The sequence below is a fragment of the Zeus faber genome (genome assembly GCF_960531495.2).
Source record: "Zeus faber genome assembly, chromosome: 11".
In the NCBI taxonomy this organism is placed as follows: domain Eukaryota; kingdom Metazoa; phylum Chordata; class Actinopteri; order Zeiformes; family Zeidae; genus Zeus; species Zeus faber.
In genome coordinates this window covers 25,586,576-25,604,467 of record NC_137205.1, presented here as the reverse complement: position 1 = coordinate 25,604,467, position 17,892 = coordinate 25,586,576, and the positions used below count along the sequence as shown (strand labels likewise).

Genomic DNA, 17,892 nt, shown 5'->3' with positions numbered 1-17,892 from the left:
GTTACCGCTATGTGTATAATTACATCCATCCTTCATCCTTTTCTGTTTTAAACATCAAGTCGGCTAAAAAATCAATAGCGGTTCCACTTCTCAGCTTCTCAACTCGGAGGTTATGTTCAGGCCGGCGCTGCTTCTCGAGGTAAAATGGATTTCACTCAGAGCTTTTGGGGGAGCAAGACAAAACTGGTTCACCTGAGAAACATGTTTTTTTTGTTGTTGTTGTGGCCTCTGCCACTTCTGCTATTGCAGGGATTCCCAAGATGAGGTACTGGACCCCCACGGGGGGTCGCCAGGCTCTGGACCATTTGATGCATATGGTTTTTTTATGTTTGAAGCTAAATATTGGTTCAAAACTCCACGAGTGTTAGTTCAAATATAAATTGTAACAGAATCCATGACTGTATATTATAATGTATTGTACACCCTAATAACCTTGCTCCCTCTGCCATAAAAACAACAGATTCAGACAAAAAACGACCACCAAGCACTCATAAATGACATGATAAGGGTTGTCTCAGATTGAATAACATTTATTTAGGGGGTCTCTGAGGGAAAAGGTTTTCTCTCTTTCCTCACCGTACTTCCCAGACCTGGAGCAGAAGGGGGCTGGAAGTCGGTTTTTAACTTTGCCGCTTTTTCCGTTCCACGTGATTGCCTTTCAGCTTCGATTCGGAGAATGGTCCGTCGCCAGGCCGCAGTCCTATGGATTTGCAGGCGAGTCCCGGGTTGGTGCTCCACCCCTCCTTCCCCCAGAGCCAGCGCAGGGAGTCCTTCCTTTATCGCTCGGACTCGGACTACGACACGTCCCCCAAAACGATGTCCCGCAACTCCTCCATCAACAGTGACGGGTGGGTACCAGGTCCTCATAACACCAATGAACACCTGCGAGACCTTCCCGGTCGCAGTGTGTGTACGTATCCAGCTAAAGGCCTTATATTTTTAATTGAATATTAAATGTTAATTAAAATACGCTCGGCTCATAAATCATGTAAGTTCCTATTATCGCTTAATGTTGCTGTCTAGTTGTGTTGCTAAGGTCCTTGAATTCTTTGGAACCGCTGAACTTTTCCATGAGCAGAATTTCAAAGTGGCACTCTGTTTAGATCGAGGCGGGGCCATGTAAACACATATTTCACGGATGCACACGCTCGCGTAAACAGTGAAATGAAGTGCCTCAGCTGTGTTTTTCTCACTCCGCAGCCCGCTCATTATTTATCCCCTTTTTTTTTTGTTGTTTTTTTCTCTCACTCTCCAGGCACGCCGAAGACATGATAGTCACCCCTTTTGCTCAGGTACGCCTCCGCCCCGCCGCCAAATGGTGACCGGCCTCGCCGCGGACGTGTTTAATTGCTGTGAACTGCTTAAAAGGCGACTAATCAGCGCGGTGAAATTGTCTTGGTTCGCTCTCTCCCGACCCTTCATCCCCTCCCCTCCCTCTCTCCTCCCTCCCTCCCTCCCTCCTCCCTCCCCTCCTACACTGTCCGTGCTTACCCCCCAACAGGTGTTGGCCAGCCTACGAACTGTAAGAAGCAACTTCACCATCCTCGCCAATGTCACAACACCCACTAACAAGTCAGTACCATGCCGTCGCTCAGCCCTCTCCCCACCGCCCGCGCTGCGCTCATGAGTCCCGATCTTAGTGTACCGTGCGTGCAACTCGGCTGCCGTCTCGGCGTCCTTGAGCCTTTTTGCATTCACTATCCAAATGCGGAGAAGTGATTATCTGTGTCGCTGCGGCGCTCCCGCCGCGTTGGTTTTCAGCGCTGCGTGAATAGCGCATTGTGGCCTGGATACATGTCCATGACCACGCACTCAGACGACGGGAGACCCATGGTCAACAGCTCTAAAACGATCTTCCTTTGTAACACAGTAGACTCCGGAAACATGAGTTAGCAGGCTGTTAGGGCCACGGCGATACGTCATAAAGAGGAAGGCTTAACGGAACAAATATTCCTACATTACTAAATAACTAAATTGTATTTTTATCGTTCATATTTGTCCTTTTTTTGGGGGGGGGGGGCAATTAAACTGCTTTCAGTAAAAGTGATGGGCTGCTATGGTGCTCAATTCACCTGATACTATATTTACATACTAAAGTCCACCATCTCTGTCTTTGTCTTTTAGAAGTATCTAAAAGGGAATACACACATGCAATGCATTTGTTAAATGCCCCCGAAAGTCATTTCCATTGTGCCACTGTGTAAAGCAGAGTGGACAATGAGTACCAGCAGGGGGCAGCGATGTGTCGCTGTCATTGTTGAATGTAATACTCCATTTGTCCACAGGAGGTCGCCAGTGACAAGCCAACCCACTGTTCCCCAGGCTACACTTTCTGGTACGTCATCAAGTCAAGTCAAGTCACTTTTATTTATGTAGCACATTTAAAAACAATGGGGGTTGACCCAAAGTGCTTTTCAGTCGAGGCAGATGGATTAACAATACAAGAGGTAGACAAATTAAAGGATTGAGGAGTACGGGTTAAAAGCAGGACTAAGAGAAAACACAAAATGCACAAAAACAGATAGAAATTGCAAAAAGAAAACAAAAACATTAAAAGCCAAGGTAAAACTGAGGTCAAATGGACGAGTAAAAGGAATAATCTATCTGACTGACTCAGACTGAACTAAAAGCAACAGAAAAGGCCCGGTCACCTCTGGTTTTGTAGCATGAGTGGGGGGCTGATAGGAGTTGTTGTGAGGATGACCCTAAGTGAGGTCACTTAGGGTCATCCTCACAACAAGTCAGAATAAGGAATGAGCAGATCAGCAATGTACATTGGAACTAATCGATTTCGGGCTTTAAAACACAAATCCTACAATTTTAAAATCGACGGAATGGGCCAACCCCATATACAGGGAATTTCAGTAGTCGAAAGGTGACAAAACCATCGATAACTGTTTCCAGGTCCTTATGAGATAAAAAAAACGTCTTTAATTTGGCTCTGGTTCTAAGCTGATCGTACTGCACAGTTTCCCTTAATCACCAACAAATCCATACCTCACAACAAGATTTCAAAAGTCTTATAATGTGTGTGAATGTTAGAATATGTTTTGCATCAATAACTTCAGTAATTCATATTTTGCCTTAAATGTTTTACTCTTGAAGTGGTTAAGACTAGGTAGTTCCTCATCAAGCGTTTTGGGACCAAACACTTCTGGGGACTCCCCGAGGGGAACTAGGAGCTGGGGAGGTCCCCCGAGAACTAAATACCTTCAAGGGCTCCTTTTTTTTTTTTCCGGTTGCATTATCTTCCCTCCCATTAGATCTACAAAGCCTCATTTAAATGTTTTCTTCGACTTTCTTGAGGCAAGGTTAAGTTTTCATTCAATGAACGTCGAAATATAAAATAAATGAAATAAATACATCTACAATTAAAAATATATTTTTTGTTGTCTTTTGATTTTTATTGGTTACATTTTTATTGCCACTGAGTGAACGTGGGCTCATCACCGCCCAGAACGATGTGACTTGACCGGGTGAACTGTCCTCAGTGCACCGGGGCGAAGGGACCGGGGCACTTACATCTGGACCAATCACAAACATTCCTAGTTCCTGCAGGGCGGACACAAAAAACGCTCCTCCAAAAAGTTCTTAGAACTATGAAAAAGTTCCTACATTTGTGAATCAAGGGAAGAAGGACTCAAGGAGTGTAAGGAGTCAATGACTATATAAATAGTAATAGTAAAAATAAATAGTAATACAAATTAAACAAAGACGGCGTTTACAAAAAAAACAAGTGTTCCTTCCCACTTAAATGGTTTAAACTCACAAAATGCAATGACCTTTAAGATGAAGGCTGAATAGTTTTACTTTAAACAAGTTGACTCTACTTGGACCAGAACAAATATTACAACATACTGCCAGCTGTTTGATGGTTGAAGATGTAACGTTATATCAGGGTAATAACAAGGTTCCATTATAAAAAAAAGAAAAATACTATTTGTTTATTATGTTTCCTTCCTCCATTCGATGTAAAATTCCGCCGTGTGGTCGGTGAGGTAAACCTGATCCTCGCTTTAATAACAAGATTTAGTTTGCAAATTAAATGAGAGCAATTCTGCACAGCGTGCACCCTGAGACAGTGGAACGGCGTTGTCTGACAACATGCGTCGGAGTCAGTCTTTACGCTTGAGAACAATCGGCAGATCTTAGTCTCGAAATTAGGGAGTAAGACAGGAATGCGCCGCTGGCCCTTGTGAGGTGATGAAACTTCTGCGTGTACAACTCGGCCCAGTACAGTCTGGTATGCCCTGATCTGAGGGCTGGCCTTCGCAGGATGGGTGGGGGAATTTGCGGACGGAACGGGGCCTTTCACAGGAGATATAGGGAACATAAACAATTTTCCATCACAAATGTGAAAGCATTTTGACTTTGAACGCGCCTCAGCATTCGTAGTGGGACTCGTAGTGAGTGAGCTCCGCTAGCGGAAGACATTCTCTCGGGGCATTTTACCCCGCAGGCATGTGTTTGTTGTCATTCCTCGACCACTGACAGGCTTCACTGTGTGTCTGCTTGTATATCCATGCGCCGTCCTCAGAGGAGACCTACCAGCAGATGGCGCGAGAGACACTGGAGGAGCTGGACTGGTGTCTGGACCAGCTGGAGACCATCCAGACCCACCGCTCCGTCAGTGAGATGGCCTCCAACAAGGTGCATAACTATCCTCCGGCGTGCCTGCAGAAGCATGCAGGCACACACGAGCACACGCGCGCGCGCGCACACACACACACACACACACACACACACACACACTTTAATATCCTTTGTCTTAAACACCTCCGATGGCACGGTGGTGGCGCGGTTGCCGCACAGCAAGGGAGGTTTTGGGTTCAAACCCTTGCTTTGGTCTTTCTGTGTTGACTTTGCATGTGCTCACCCGGGTGAGCCAGTATAAAGGGTATACGAATCAGGTTCATCATGGTATAGCTTGACCTTATAGAAGTTGATATACTGACTAATGTTCTTTAAACACCCCCCCTCCGCCGTGCTAAGAAACCCCTGCAGCTCTACTAAGGTGCATGGACTAAGACGAACCAGGATAATTAAATAATTAGACTACCTATGCATTATTTATTTGCTTATGCCTGGTATACACCAATGGATTTTACCTCTTTTTGTTTTGAGTCCCTGACAAATTTTGAAAATATTAAGAAAATCATGAGATTACCTCTTGTCTTAAGGTTCGTTCAGAGCACACTCCCATCGCCGGCAGTCATTCGTTTGGTTTGAGATCGGTCAGAAACTCTTGTGATCAGTCCCAGACTAGTTCGGGTGTCTTGGCTGGATTGATATTATGTTCAGTTTCACGTCTCGGCCCTTACTATATATTAGGTGCTAGAATCCCAAGATGTATGTTCCCCTGTCACCAGCGCCCTTGATAAATCCTCTAGTGTGCGCACTACTGCAGTGATGGAGGAACCGTGTGATTCTGTCTTTTTGAAAGTCTTCTGGTGTGTCCCTGCTACGAGAGAACACTAATGAAAGCTTTGATTCCAACATGATCCAATGTCTTTTTTTAATCAGCGACGGCCCAAACACATCTACATGTACATCCTGGATTTTATAAAAGAAAATTGAGTCGGTTTGACTCTGTTTGACAGTGTGATCCACCCTCTAATAGTTTATACGTTATTGATGAGTATAAAACTAGTATGTTGTATCTATGTATATTTGTTTTGGTGAGTAGACCTTGTATACAGAACAACAGCATACTGTGTCTACACTGGTACATATGCATGTGTGTCAACATGGGTAGGCCTTATTAAGTGTGCACAAAGGTATATTATGGAGAATAAGAGAAAGACAGATCAGGGTAGAGAAGCTGAGTGTGTTTGTGTGTGAGAGAGAGAGAGAGAGAGAGAGAGAGAGAGAGAGAGGGAGTGGGTGATGCTCTGTGGGTGGGGAGGACACGGGAGGGGGAACGGGTCCTGATGCTGATGTCTCTGCTGTAACCTTGGTTGCTATCGAGCAGCAGCAGGCTCTGCCCTTCCCTCTCAGTCATTGGCTCGCCGCTCTGTCCACAAGGCATGTGGTTTGGGCACCGGCCAATGAAACGCGGGCAACGCTCCTTCTCTTGTCTTCCGTTTTTAAAGGGACAGCGGCAGGCACCTTGGGTTTTTTTGGTTTTTTTTTTTTTTGTTGTTCTGGAAATGTTCAATCTGCTGCTCTCCCCATTCATTTCACAAAATGTGCCCTTCTTTGTCCAGTGACAGTTAAAGCCGATAGGGAATTGCAAATGGACGAATTGTGGACAGACGACGGATGTGTACGGGTGTGATTGTGTGTGTGTGTGTGTGTGTGTGTGCGTGTGTGTGTGTGTGTGTGTGTGTGTGTGTGTGTGTGTGCGTGCGTGCGTGCGTGCGTGCGTGCGTGCGTGCGGGCGGGCGGGCGGGTGTGCGCGCGCCCGGTGTCAGTGTGTCTGCACTCGTGTTCGTGCACGTAGTCTCTGGGGCTGAAAAGGAGGCACTGTGAATACGTTGCAGCCTTTTAGCAGCCGCAGCTCCCCTACACGGCTTCCTCTGGCGCTCAGCACCGTGGAGGAGCGCACATGAATATTCCCACTCAGTCTCTCGCTCTTGTTCACACCCTCGCTCGCACACACACACACACACACACACACACACACACACACACACACATTTTTTCGATAGACGTACACGCTGAGCGCGGCGCATGCTCACTCTGGAGCGGCGATCAAACGCGAGCACAGATATACACGCACGCACGCGCCCGCAGCCCCACGGGCTGATCTGCTTGCGAGGGCTGTCTACAACGTCCGGGGGACGCGGTGCGAGGGGCAGAGCATCGGCGGAGGAGGAGGAGGTAGGGGAGCCTGAAGCAGCGGGGATTAGTCCTTGGGCGTCGGGGCCAGCTGCGCCATGAATTGACTTGGAGGAGGAGACTCGGGTTGCCGGGCTACCAGGAGCCAGGCTGACTGACCAACTGTGGACGGGCTGCGTTGCGCCGGGGCCAGTGAGACGGCGCAGACAGGCTGATGCACCGGGAGGACTGGGCCGGGCCTCTGGATCCGCGCTGTGGGGGAGGGGCAGCAGACGCAGGGAAGGGGAGCCTGTTTTCCCCACGCCACCGCGCCGGCGTGATTCCTTAGCCTCGCTGTCTGCTACGGGGCCTGCCTGGCTGCGTCCTTTTTCTTGACTCCCTCTCTCCATCCCTCCCTCTCTCCCTCTCTCCCTCTCTCCTTCTCTGTCCTTGTTTTTTCTTTCGGCTGTCATTCATTGCACCTCCTTCCTTTTCCCTTGTCCCTCGCATCGCCCTTGCTCCATTTACCTCCATCGCTCGACACTGTCCTGTCGTTGCCACCCCGACGTCCTTCTCACTTTGTAATTGCTGTTTTGTGTGTTAGTCGACTCACCTCCGAGCACACCATAATTTCTTCGCCCCCTCTTTTATTCCCCTCTCCCTCCATTGGCTCCTCTCAGTGCCCTTCAGACAGTTCTTCACTCTATCGCCCCCCTTTTTTCTCTGCTTTTTCTTCTTCTGGGCTCCTGTCAACCACCACCTTGCAGCTCCTGCAGATTTTGGTCCATTCGGCTCAGCAAATGGGATGAGATGTAGTCTGTTTAGCAGCCCATCCGCCCGTCAGGGGGGGCCTTATCGTTGGACCCCGCTAAGGCTGGAGCCTGATTCTCGACTGACGGGGGGGCCTGCTTCGGGGAGCTGCATGTAGGGGCGGACGGTCGGCACAAGCAGCCTCTGCCCTCGCCCTTCCCTTCCCTCCACCCCTCCTCGGGGCAGCTGTCGCTCTGGAGTGTCCCGGCTTGGCCGGCTGCGGCCTCTCCCAACGCACCCTGACGACGCCCTCATGCCACTGGGGCACTCGCAGTGCCCCCACCCCGCTCCAGTACCGCACCTCCTGCCTGTGCCAGCGGCCCTCGCCCCCTGTCACCCTCAACATGGGCGTGGTAGAGGCCATTGACCCGGTCCCATCGTCCTGCCCCTCGCCTGTACCGGGGGGCTATCGGCTGCCCCACTCCTCCAGCTACAGCCCCCTGCAGGGGAGGGCAGGGGCAGAGCTGGACCTTGGTGCAGCTGCTGGAGGGGTTCTGGAAGGGGGTGGGACCGCGGCGGAGCGTAGGACACCCTTAGTGGACCTTTTCTGTGAGACCTGCTCCAGGCCCTGGCTCATCGGGTGGTGGGACCAGGTAGGGCAAACAGCATGGTAGCTGCCATCTTGGATTGGTGTTTTGGGGCCTCTGAACATTGTTTTCCCCTGTGAGCACCACCTATACCATTCTCTGTTATTTCAAATGTATGTCCGTGCTGGTCTTCTAAGCCTGATAAACACATAAGCTGGTGTGAATGCTGGGCAGGTGATTTTGGAGGGAGAATCTCACGTAGGTGACAGAGACAGAAAAGTAGAGGATATTGATGTATGTGTATCTGTGGAGGAAGGTCACACAAGACTTAAAGTTAGTGTCTCCAGAATGTTTGGAAGAAAGTGGGTTTACATTATAATTTACATATTATATATTTACACTTTCACCCAATATATATGCATGTCAGCAAAGACAGGGCTTCTCTTGAAAAACATTGTGGTAAACCATCCATAACCCTAAGTAATAATAATAATAGTAATAATACAAATAATACAAATAATACAAATAATAATAATAATAATCATCATCATCATAATAATAATATAGTCATGGCGATGATAATGATAATAATAAAAAAATTAAATAATAATAATATAATATAACCTTTGTATAATTTGTAAAGCACCGTTCATACACAACATGCATCTCAATATAAATTGACTTCCCTATAAATGGGTAACCTAGTCACTGTTTTTGTCATGTGAAAACACGGCAACCTAAATCTTGGGCCTAAAGCTGTAGCACTTTGAGGGAAAAAAAACGGTCCAGTCTTCTTTACTGCAGGTAAGTTGTAGTGTCACATGATATCTGTATCACCCCTTCACACCTGCTCCCCTCCTGCCCTATCGTCCTGTACTGTCCTTCCAAACCCGAGGCTGCGGCCTCGATTTCTGCTTCAGGTGGCCAAAAACCGGGAGTCCGGGAAGAGCGACGCTCGGTAACCTCGGCGCTAAGTCAATCTCTGTTTTACCTCAAAACATATAGGATGTTTAATTTCTCAACGGGCGGTGGGGCCCCCCTGCCACAACCCTCCTTCGCCCTCCTATAAATTGCAGTGTTAGGTGCACTCAGTGAGTTTTTATTGTTGTGGCTGTGTGCCGTCACCTACGAAACCTTGTGACTGCGTCCCCGGTGGAGCTCTGGCGGTGGCTCCGTCAGTATGTGCTGCCGCCTTGAGCTTTGTTTTATTTCGCTCCGGTACATGGCAGTAGAAGCGGGGATCCATTATTCAGACCTCTGTTTTGTGATTACTTTACGGGTGCAGTTCAGTGTGTCAGTGAATTATGTACGTTCTCGATGTATTCATGGAATTGAGAACACAGGAACATTGGATCAGTGTATATTGTTGCGCTGATACAAAACTCTTAAGTGTGTGTGTGTGTGTGTGTGTATGTGTGTGTGTGTGTGTGTGTGTGTGTGTGTGTGTGTTTGTCAGTGTGTGTTAGAGTTGAAAGACAGAGAAAGAGACAGAGGAACACAATTGTAGTTTGTACATATGCTCGACCGGGTCCCTCACATATGCATGTGCGTCTGGATGTATGTTTTCCGTGGCGTCCGACTGTGTGCGTGCATGCAAGCATGTGCGTGCGTGTGTGTGTGTGTGTGTGTGGGTGTGTGTGTGTTGGTGTGTATGCTGATGTGTGAGCAACCCCCTAGCATGCTTGTGAGCATCCGACGTTCGCGTGTTTGTTTCATTAGTAAGTGTCAGAGGAGGAGTGTTGTTTGTCCTGGCACTCGGACTGGCACCGTAGAAGTGTTGGTTGGCAGCTATGACTCAGCGTTACAGCATTCGAGAGAGAGAGAGAGAGGGGGGGGGGGGGAGGGAGGGAGGGAGAGAGAGAGAGAGAGAGAGAGAGAGAGAGAGAGAGAGAGAGAAATTGAGTACAAAAAGGTCTGGGCCACTGGACTAGATAGATGCCTGTCTCCCGATGACTTATTCTGCTTGACTGAAGGTTTTCTGTGAGCTCTCAGAGCGTCCTTGTTTGGTAAAATCTGGCCAGACAACAAAAAAAAAAGGCAGAAATGAAGGGAGGGGGAAAACAACAACAACAACAACAACAACAACAACAACAACAACAACAACAACAACAACAACAACAAAAAACACTATACAGATGCGGTGAAAATAATATATGCGCGTCTGCGAGAGGGAAATATGAACACGTGAAACCGGGCAGAAACTGTGACAGAGGAAGCTTGAGGAGATAACGGGGAACAGTGTGGAGTGTTGTTTGTCTACAGAGAGAGGGAGGAGCAGATGTAAGGGTGAGGGAGGGAGGGAGGGAGGGAGGGAGGGGGGCGATGAAGAGGAGAGAGGAGAAGGGGAGGGTCTGACCTTGGGAGAGGTCAGAGACACCTGCCTACTCCCTCAAATTGTCACCCAGGCAGCCACCGCTCTCACATCGAGCTGAAGAACTGACTGTGAGGAGGCAGTTGCCAAGGCAACCACTCAGGTTGCCATGGAGATTATTATGTGTGAAGGATCAGTCAGTAGGACACAGACTGGGGCGGGCGGCGGCGGGGGGGGGGTAGGCGGTGGCCTCGTCCGAATTGCGCCTGGGCCCCCACGTGACCGGCGCCGCCTGGGAACGCGGCTAAAAGGCTCAGAGCGTCAGATTCCAATTGTTGAACGTCCTTTTAAGCGAGACGAACGTTTAAAAACGTGTGTGAACCCTGATGCCGCGTGACGCCGCAGGTCTGCCGCCTCAGGGAGGGGACGCGTGGGAACGTACCGCGTACCACAACTGTTTGCAGATTGGGGATCCAAGGTTCTTTGTCACGTGCCTTTCATACGAGTACGATGCAGCGAAAATGGCAAAAAGGGGCCAAACTCTTAACGCCATGCAAAACTAATTAGTAAGAGAAATAATGTCATCTAAATCAGAAAGATATATACACAGCAAAAATATCTCCACAAGCAACATATGGAATGTATGTATATATGTATATATGTATATATGTATGTATGTATAGATGTATATATGTATGTATGTATATATGATTATATGTATATTTATATGTATGTATATATGTATGTATGTATGTATGTTTGTATATATGTTTATATGCATATTTATATGTATGTATATATGTATATATGTATAGATGTATGTATGTATGTATGTATATATGTTTATATGTATATTTATATGTATGTATATATGTATGTATGTATGTATGTATGCATATATGTATATATGTATGTATGTATGTATGTATGTATGTATGTATGTATGTATGTATGTGTGTAGGTATACAGTACATGCATGAATCAGAGCATGTAGACTGTCTAAAGGGAATAATAATATAAACTGTGCCATAAGTAAATATTGTAAATAATCAGAATTTGAAAGTGTGGCCTTCCAAATCTGACCTATTAGATATTGTATATTTGTACCCGTGAGAAAGTACAGGTGTGTGTGTGTGTGTGTGTGTGTGTGCGTGCGTGCGTGTGTGATACATCATAGAACATTTTACTTTCAGTGGACTGCTCTGGAATATTTTGTTAATTATTCATACACAGCTCTTTGATTAGAATGAAGCTTTGACACAGTACGTATTGATACGAGCCTGCAAAACATTCCATTGCGATCTGCGTGAAAACCGTGGCATCGGGGCCTCGCCAAATTTCATCCGCCCGGATGTAAGCATTTGTTTTGACTTGTTCCCTGCCTGTTCCCATCTCTCCCTCTCCGCCCCCCCTTCCAGTTCAAGAGGATGCTGAACCGCGAGCTGTCCCATTTGTCTGAGATGAGCCGCTCAGGGAACCAGGTCTCAGAATACATCTCCACCACCTTCCTAGGTAAATACAGGCCCCGCGCCACCCGGGCACGACGTGGAGGTCGACCCGCTCAGCATCGGAGAAAAAAAAACCTAAATGTCCGGGTGTCTCCGCAGATAAGCAGAACGAGGTGGAGATCCCATCCCCGACCCTGAGAGAGAGGGACAAGCCCATGTGTCACATCAGCGGCGTGAAGAAACTAACACACAGCTCCAGCCTTTCCAACTCCGCCATGCCTCGCTTCGGCGTCAAAACGGAACAAGAGGATGCGTTAGCCAGGGTAACTGGGGAGCGGGGACCACCGCTCGCCGCCCGCATCGCTCATATTTGTCGCCAGTAATCACAGCAGGCGCCGGATTCGAGGTTCTCTAACGTGTTGGTTTGCCCTGATATGTTCTGGCAGGAGCTGGACGACTTGAATAAGTGGGGCCTTAATATCTTTCGGCTGGCCGAGTTCTCCAATAATCGACCTCTCAGCTGCATCATGTTTGCCATCTTCCAGGTAAAAGGGGAAGGATCAGTGCTCCCTCCTTCGTCATGGGTATTGTTTTAGGAGTTCCTTTGGCCATTTGAACGTTTGGGGTAACGGCCCTGGCTCTCTTCTCTCTCTCTCTCTCTCTCGCCCTCTCTCTCTCTTTGCTCACAGGAGAGGGATCTATTAAAGACCTTCCGGATCCCAGTGGACACGTTTGTCACCTACGTGATGACCCTCGAAGACCACTACCATGCCAACGTGGCCTACCACAACAGCCTCCACGCTGCGGATGTCACGCAGTCCACGCATGTGCTGCTGTCCACACCAGCTCTGGATGTAAGACGTTTTGTTTTTTTTGTTGTTTTTTTTAAACGGGCTTGCACGCCGGTCACGGGTTGTGCGGTGCCGCCGCCCCGTCGCCCGTCCCTCCACGTCTTATCCCGTCGTAAACCGGCGACCCGCTGTGAAAATGAATATTTAATGGACCCATGTCCTCCCGCTTCTCTCTCCCCCCCCCCCCCGGCGTCAGGCTGTTTTCACCGACCTAGAGATCCTCGCCGCGTTGTTTGCCGCCGCCATCCACGACGTGGACCATCCGGGAGTGTCGAACCAATTTCTCATCAACACAAGTGAGCCGAGACCGAGCGTAAAGGTTTAAGAGTGGCGTGCGTGAGCAAGGTTCTCTGGGAGCGGAAAATTTGGGTAAATCTGGAAAGATCTGTTGAAAGCGTCTCATTTTCTAATCTCGATTAACGTTATTTGGGACACTTATAGACTGTTGAGTCATGATGATTTGTGGAGGCGTGACTTATTTTAGAGAGGCCGTCTCTGGAAGGAACCAGAAGTCGGTCGGGCTCCGGTCGACAAAAAAGTCATTGCAACAGGTCTCCTTAATATGCAAAAGAAATTTAGAAAAAAAAGATCAGGTTCCTAATCAACCATGCATTTAACTGAGTTTCTCAAAATGAATTACTCCGAGCAATAACGTGTGCTCAAAGCATTCGTGCTCAGTTGTTCAGAGTAATTATTTAAACGTAGCCGCCGGCGGCAACACAACAAAACCCAACCCGTCCGTTCCAGCAGCCGGAGCTAAAAACCCGGAGCGGAGCAGGATTTTGAGGTTGTCGCGATATTGACCCCGTGTGTCGCGCCGCGCCTCTCCGCAGACTCAGAGCTGGCCCTGATGTACAACGACGAGTCGGTCCTGGAGAACCACCACCTGGCCGTGGGCTTCAAGCTGCTGCACGAGGAGAACTGTGACATATTCCAGAACCTGAGCAAGAGGCAGAGACAGAGCCTCAGAAAACTCGTCATCGATATGGTGAGCGCTTCCTTCCCCCTTTTGGGTCCTTTTCTTTGATTGCCTCATCGACGGGGGATTCTTACCAATGTCCCCAAGGTGCTTGAAGTGCTTGACCTCAGAAATTAATGTATTGGAATACCTTGAAAATAGCCCCCTTTTATTTTTAATTTTAATTTTTGCTGTAAAAGTCCTTGAAAGACAACAAGATCATTGAAAACCTGGTATCGTTATCCAAATCCTTACGTAATAAAAGATTTCCAGGATCACTTTTATGGCATCGATTATTCCAGGGAAATAAAGTAAATTTAATCCAGCATATTTGGAAATAGACACTTAGAATAGTAATAGCAGATGACAATGAGATTAATAATAGATTAATAGATATAATAGATATACTAATATAAGTATTAGGCAGTGAGACTAAGATTATATTATTATTATTATTTTAATTAGTACAGATTACAGTGAAAATTGATTCTATTTGTTTTGCGTCAAGTCCTTGCACTCGAAAGTCCATGAATTTCATTTTTTCATGCCAGAATGAGCCCAGCAACTACTGACTGTCGATGCTCCTTCCAGGTTTTGGCGACGGATATGTCCAAACACATGAGTTTGCTGGCAGACCTGAAGACGATGGTGGAGACCAAGAAGGTGACGAGTTCGGGGGTGCTGCTGCTCGACCATTACACGGATCGGATACAGGTGGGATAGGGTCTCGACACGCGCGTGCACACACGCACACACACACGCGCACACACACGCGCACACACACACACACACACACACAATTACACGGGAAACAACACCTTCAATTATCCCCAAATCCTGCGTCTTAAAAGTTTAAACGTTGTGTGTAGCTTAGGCTGAAGTCCTGAAATTTGGCTTGTAAGACAACAGTAGGCCGAGTGAAGATGAAAGTAAAGTTTCTGGTCGGGAAATAACCGTAAACAAGTGTTGCGCTCCCCTTCCTCTGGGGATTCCATTGTGGTTTTCCTTGATACGACGAGATGAGATTATAAGATAAGAATGGATAAGATAGTACTTTTATTCAGCCCAGATTCCATTGATGTGTCCCTGACCAGCCTTAAAATATATAGATGTAAAACTTATTTCTGCTTTATTTCATGCTCTCACTATGATCAGATGCCAAGAAATATATATATGTTGTTCGAAAGGAATTATTAGTATTTAATGTGTCCAAAATATGTAAAAAGGTCTCAACGTCTGAGATACACTTCAAATAAGAGACAGGATTTTGCAGCATGTTACTGTATGTCTTTAAGGGACAAATTCAATCCAATCATGGAGTATATTTCAGTCAAGATATGAGTGAAAATCGTGGATTCCTGCACCCATGCCAGGAATCTCTTCCTTTTTGGAGCAAATCTCTGATTTCCCGAGCGGCCGAATTGGCGTTTGACTGTGATGATGTCATCACCGATCATAAATTCCCCGCAGATTTATGCGTTGATCTCGTCGTCGTCGTCGTCTCCTCAAGGTGAAAATAATCCGGTCGCCGAAACGTCGACGAATACATTTGTTTCGCGTCGGCCTTTTGGCAACGGCCTCGTGGGTTACGGGCGTCGTGTTTTGTGCATGTGTCAAGAAAGGGTGCAGGGATGTAGGTTGCTGCATCTTGTTTTTCTCCGCATCAGTGGCGGCGGAGCAGTCGGAGTCAACCGTTCAAGGCCACCTCCATCTTTCCTTTATATGAGACACGGCTGAAATATGACCAGCTGCGTGTTTTTAATTTTTGGTTTTTTTTATCTTTCTATTTATTTATGTATGAATTAAGGTATGTATGTATTTATTTATTTCTAATATTTTTTATTTATTTATTTTTAACAGGTGCTGAGGAACATGGTGCACTGTGCCGACCTGAGCAACCCCACCAAGCCCCTCGCGGTGTACAGGCAGTGGACGGAGAGAATAATGGAGGAGTTCTTCAGACAGGGCGACAAAGAGCGAGAGCGGGGGATGGAGATCAGTCCCATGTGCGACAAACACACCGCGTCCGTGGAGAAGAGTCAGGTAAAGGCGCAGACACAGAACAGACACACCGCGCCTGCAAACACCGGGACCCTTTCCTGAGAATAACTTTTTACTTGTATTTATTAATAAAGGGAGGGAATGTTTTTGTTACTTCCATTTTGTCCGTCTATTCTCGCCAATGTGTTTTTAATTTTTGTTACGTTTATTTAACCTTTATTTAACCAGGGGAGCCACTTTGATATTGAATCTCACGCAAACGCAGACCGTAAGCATCAAAACATTCATTGTTATGGTTGTCAGAATTCCCGCCGAGGTCCCCTAGAAGAGTGGTTCTCAAACTATTTTTAGTAAGATGATAGTGTTTCATCTGAGTACCCCCCACCACTGGCGCAAAACATTTTTGAAAGGAAACAAAAAGAAAAAGAACATAAATAATGTAATGCATGTGGAGGTGTTAACATTAACATTCAACGTTTGCTGCAGATACTTCCAAGTGATGATATGATCGTTAAAGGAAGGGTTGCATTGAAAATATGTGGTAGAGCAAAGATGTAGGCTATCAAACTTGTTTGTATAAAGACTTTGTTAACCTTTTCAAAAACATTTTGTAAACAATTTTAAATTTTAAACATTATACATAACCAACATTTATTTAAAAGTAACACATTTTCAGAACATTTCTCAGTACACCCATGCAGTACCGCAAAGTACCCCTAGGGGTACGAGTTCCCCCATTTGAGAAGCACTGCCCTGGAAGATGGTCCTACCCTTTCCTTTTTATTGAAGTAGCATATTTTGGAACTTCTTACCCCGAAGTGTGATCTGCCCGTTTATGCTCAGGCCTTCAACCATAAAATATTAGATTCACACCTCATTCGTTGTTACGCCTTCAAACCATTCATTTTTTAAGGCGTCCTAAAAATTGGAATCAAACACCAAGCCCTCACTTAGAAATGGGGGATCATACATTTTGAGTGTTCTGATACCTAGTGTGGAGGACGTCCTGAAGCCCTAAGACCGTCTCATAAAAATGAACCGTATCGACTGTATGTTCGCGAAAAGTTGGAAAACCAGGCGGATCTGACCGTGACGCAAGAGCAGGGTTTATTGGAGAAATATTAAGTAACAGTCATTTTATTTCAATATCGCTTTTTGAGTACTTTTGAGTTGATGTTCTACGATGTAAATACATTGTTATTTACGGACCACGGAGGTACACTCACATTTGAAAACAAACAAACACAAACGTTCCCAGTCAGGTTTTATAAGGAGGAATATTGATCCAATCTCTAATGTCTAATGGTGATACAAGACCAGATATCGTTGCATATTGTCGTTATATTGTGATATAGTTAAAATATTGTCTTTAAGCATTACAGTAAAGAATTGCAATTTTCTGAACTTCCAGCCTCTACCTGCTTGATCATAATATCCATATTACTAATGATTATGTTTGTGTGTAAATATCTCATGAAGGCACCGATGGTCGTCCCCAAAAAAACACCATGAAATATCGATAATGAGATATTCGTAATGTAAAACATATGAACGTAACGTAATGTCAAAAACATTGTGATATTATTGCGTTTCGTCAATGCCGCCCAGCCCCGGTCTGACCCTCCGCCCTCGGTTGCAGGTGGGCTTTATCGACTACATCGTGCACCCTCTGTGGGAGACGTGGGGCGACCTGGTCCACCCTGACGCCCAGGACATCCTGGACACCCTGGAGGACAACAGGGACTGGTACCAGAGCACCATCCCCCAGAGCCCCTCACCGCCCCCCGTCGGCCAGGACGAGGAGCTCAACGCCTGCGCCGACAAGTTCCAGTTCGAGCTCACCCTGGAGGACAACGCCCGGACGGAGCAGGGGCAGCCGGGGGGAGACGACAAGCCCACGCCCAACCACTTCACGCAGGGCGGCCGCGAGGGTCGAGAGGCGAGCAAAAACGAAGACGAGGTGGAGGAGGAGGAGGACGAGGAGGACGAGGAGCGGGAAGAGGAGGTGGAGGGGGCGATAGCGGAAGAAGAAAATGAGGACATAATTGAGGAGGAGGCGGAGGTGGCGATGGAGGAGGCGGAGGAGGAGCGGGAGGAGGAGCTCAAGGTGCGCTTGGAGGTGACCTCTGAGAAGGAGAGACTTTCAGACACGAGTCCTGTAGAGGAGGAGGAGGAAGAGGAGGGGGAGGAGGAAGAGGATTCTTCCTCGCCGGCGGAGGACACATGA

At 47.1% G+C, this 17,892-nt stretch overlaps 1 protein-coding gene across 2 annotated transcripts in view; it reads left to right on the top strand.

Annotated features, from left to right (window-relative positions):
- pde4a (phosphodiesterase 4A, cAMP-specific) overlaps positions 1-17,892 on the top strand; it is a gene marked incomplete at both ends in the record, with an annotated part of 44,887 nt that extends 26,995 nt beyond the window's left edge. For both annotated transcript variants that reach the window (XM_080009151.1, XM_080009152.1), the window contains 14 exons: positions 663-848; positions 1,256-1,292; positions 1,502-1,572; positions 2,286-2,335; positions 4,538-4,650; positions 11,826-11,919; positions 12,015-12,178; positions 12,302-12,400; positions 12,545-12,709; positions 12,903-13,002; positions 13,540-13,694; positions 14,256-14,378; positions 15,525-15,707; positions 17,305-17,892. In XM_080009151.1, the coding sequence (XP_079865277.1) occupies positions 663-848; positions 1,256-1,292; positions 1,502-1,572; positions 2,286-2,335; positions 4,538-4,650; positions 11,826-11,919; positions 12,015-12,178; positions 12,302-12,400; positions 12,545-12,709; positions 12,903-13,002; positions 13,540-13,694; positions 14,256-14,378; positions 15,525-15,707; positions 17,305-17,892 (2,128 nt within the window). The remainder of the gene's footprint in view (positions 1-662; positions 849-1,255; positions 1,293-1,501; positions 1,573-2,285; positions 2,336-4,537; positions 4,651-11,825; positions 11,920-12,014; positions 12,179-12,301; positions 12,401-12,544; positions 12,710-12,902; positions 13,003-13,539; positions 13,695-14,255; positions 14,379-15,524; positions 15,708-17,304) is intronic.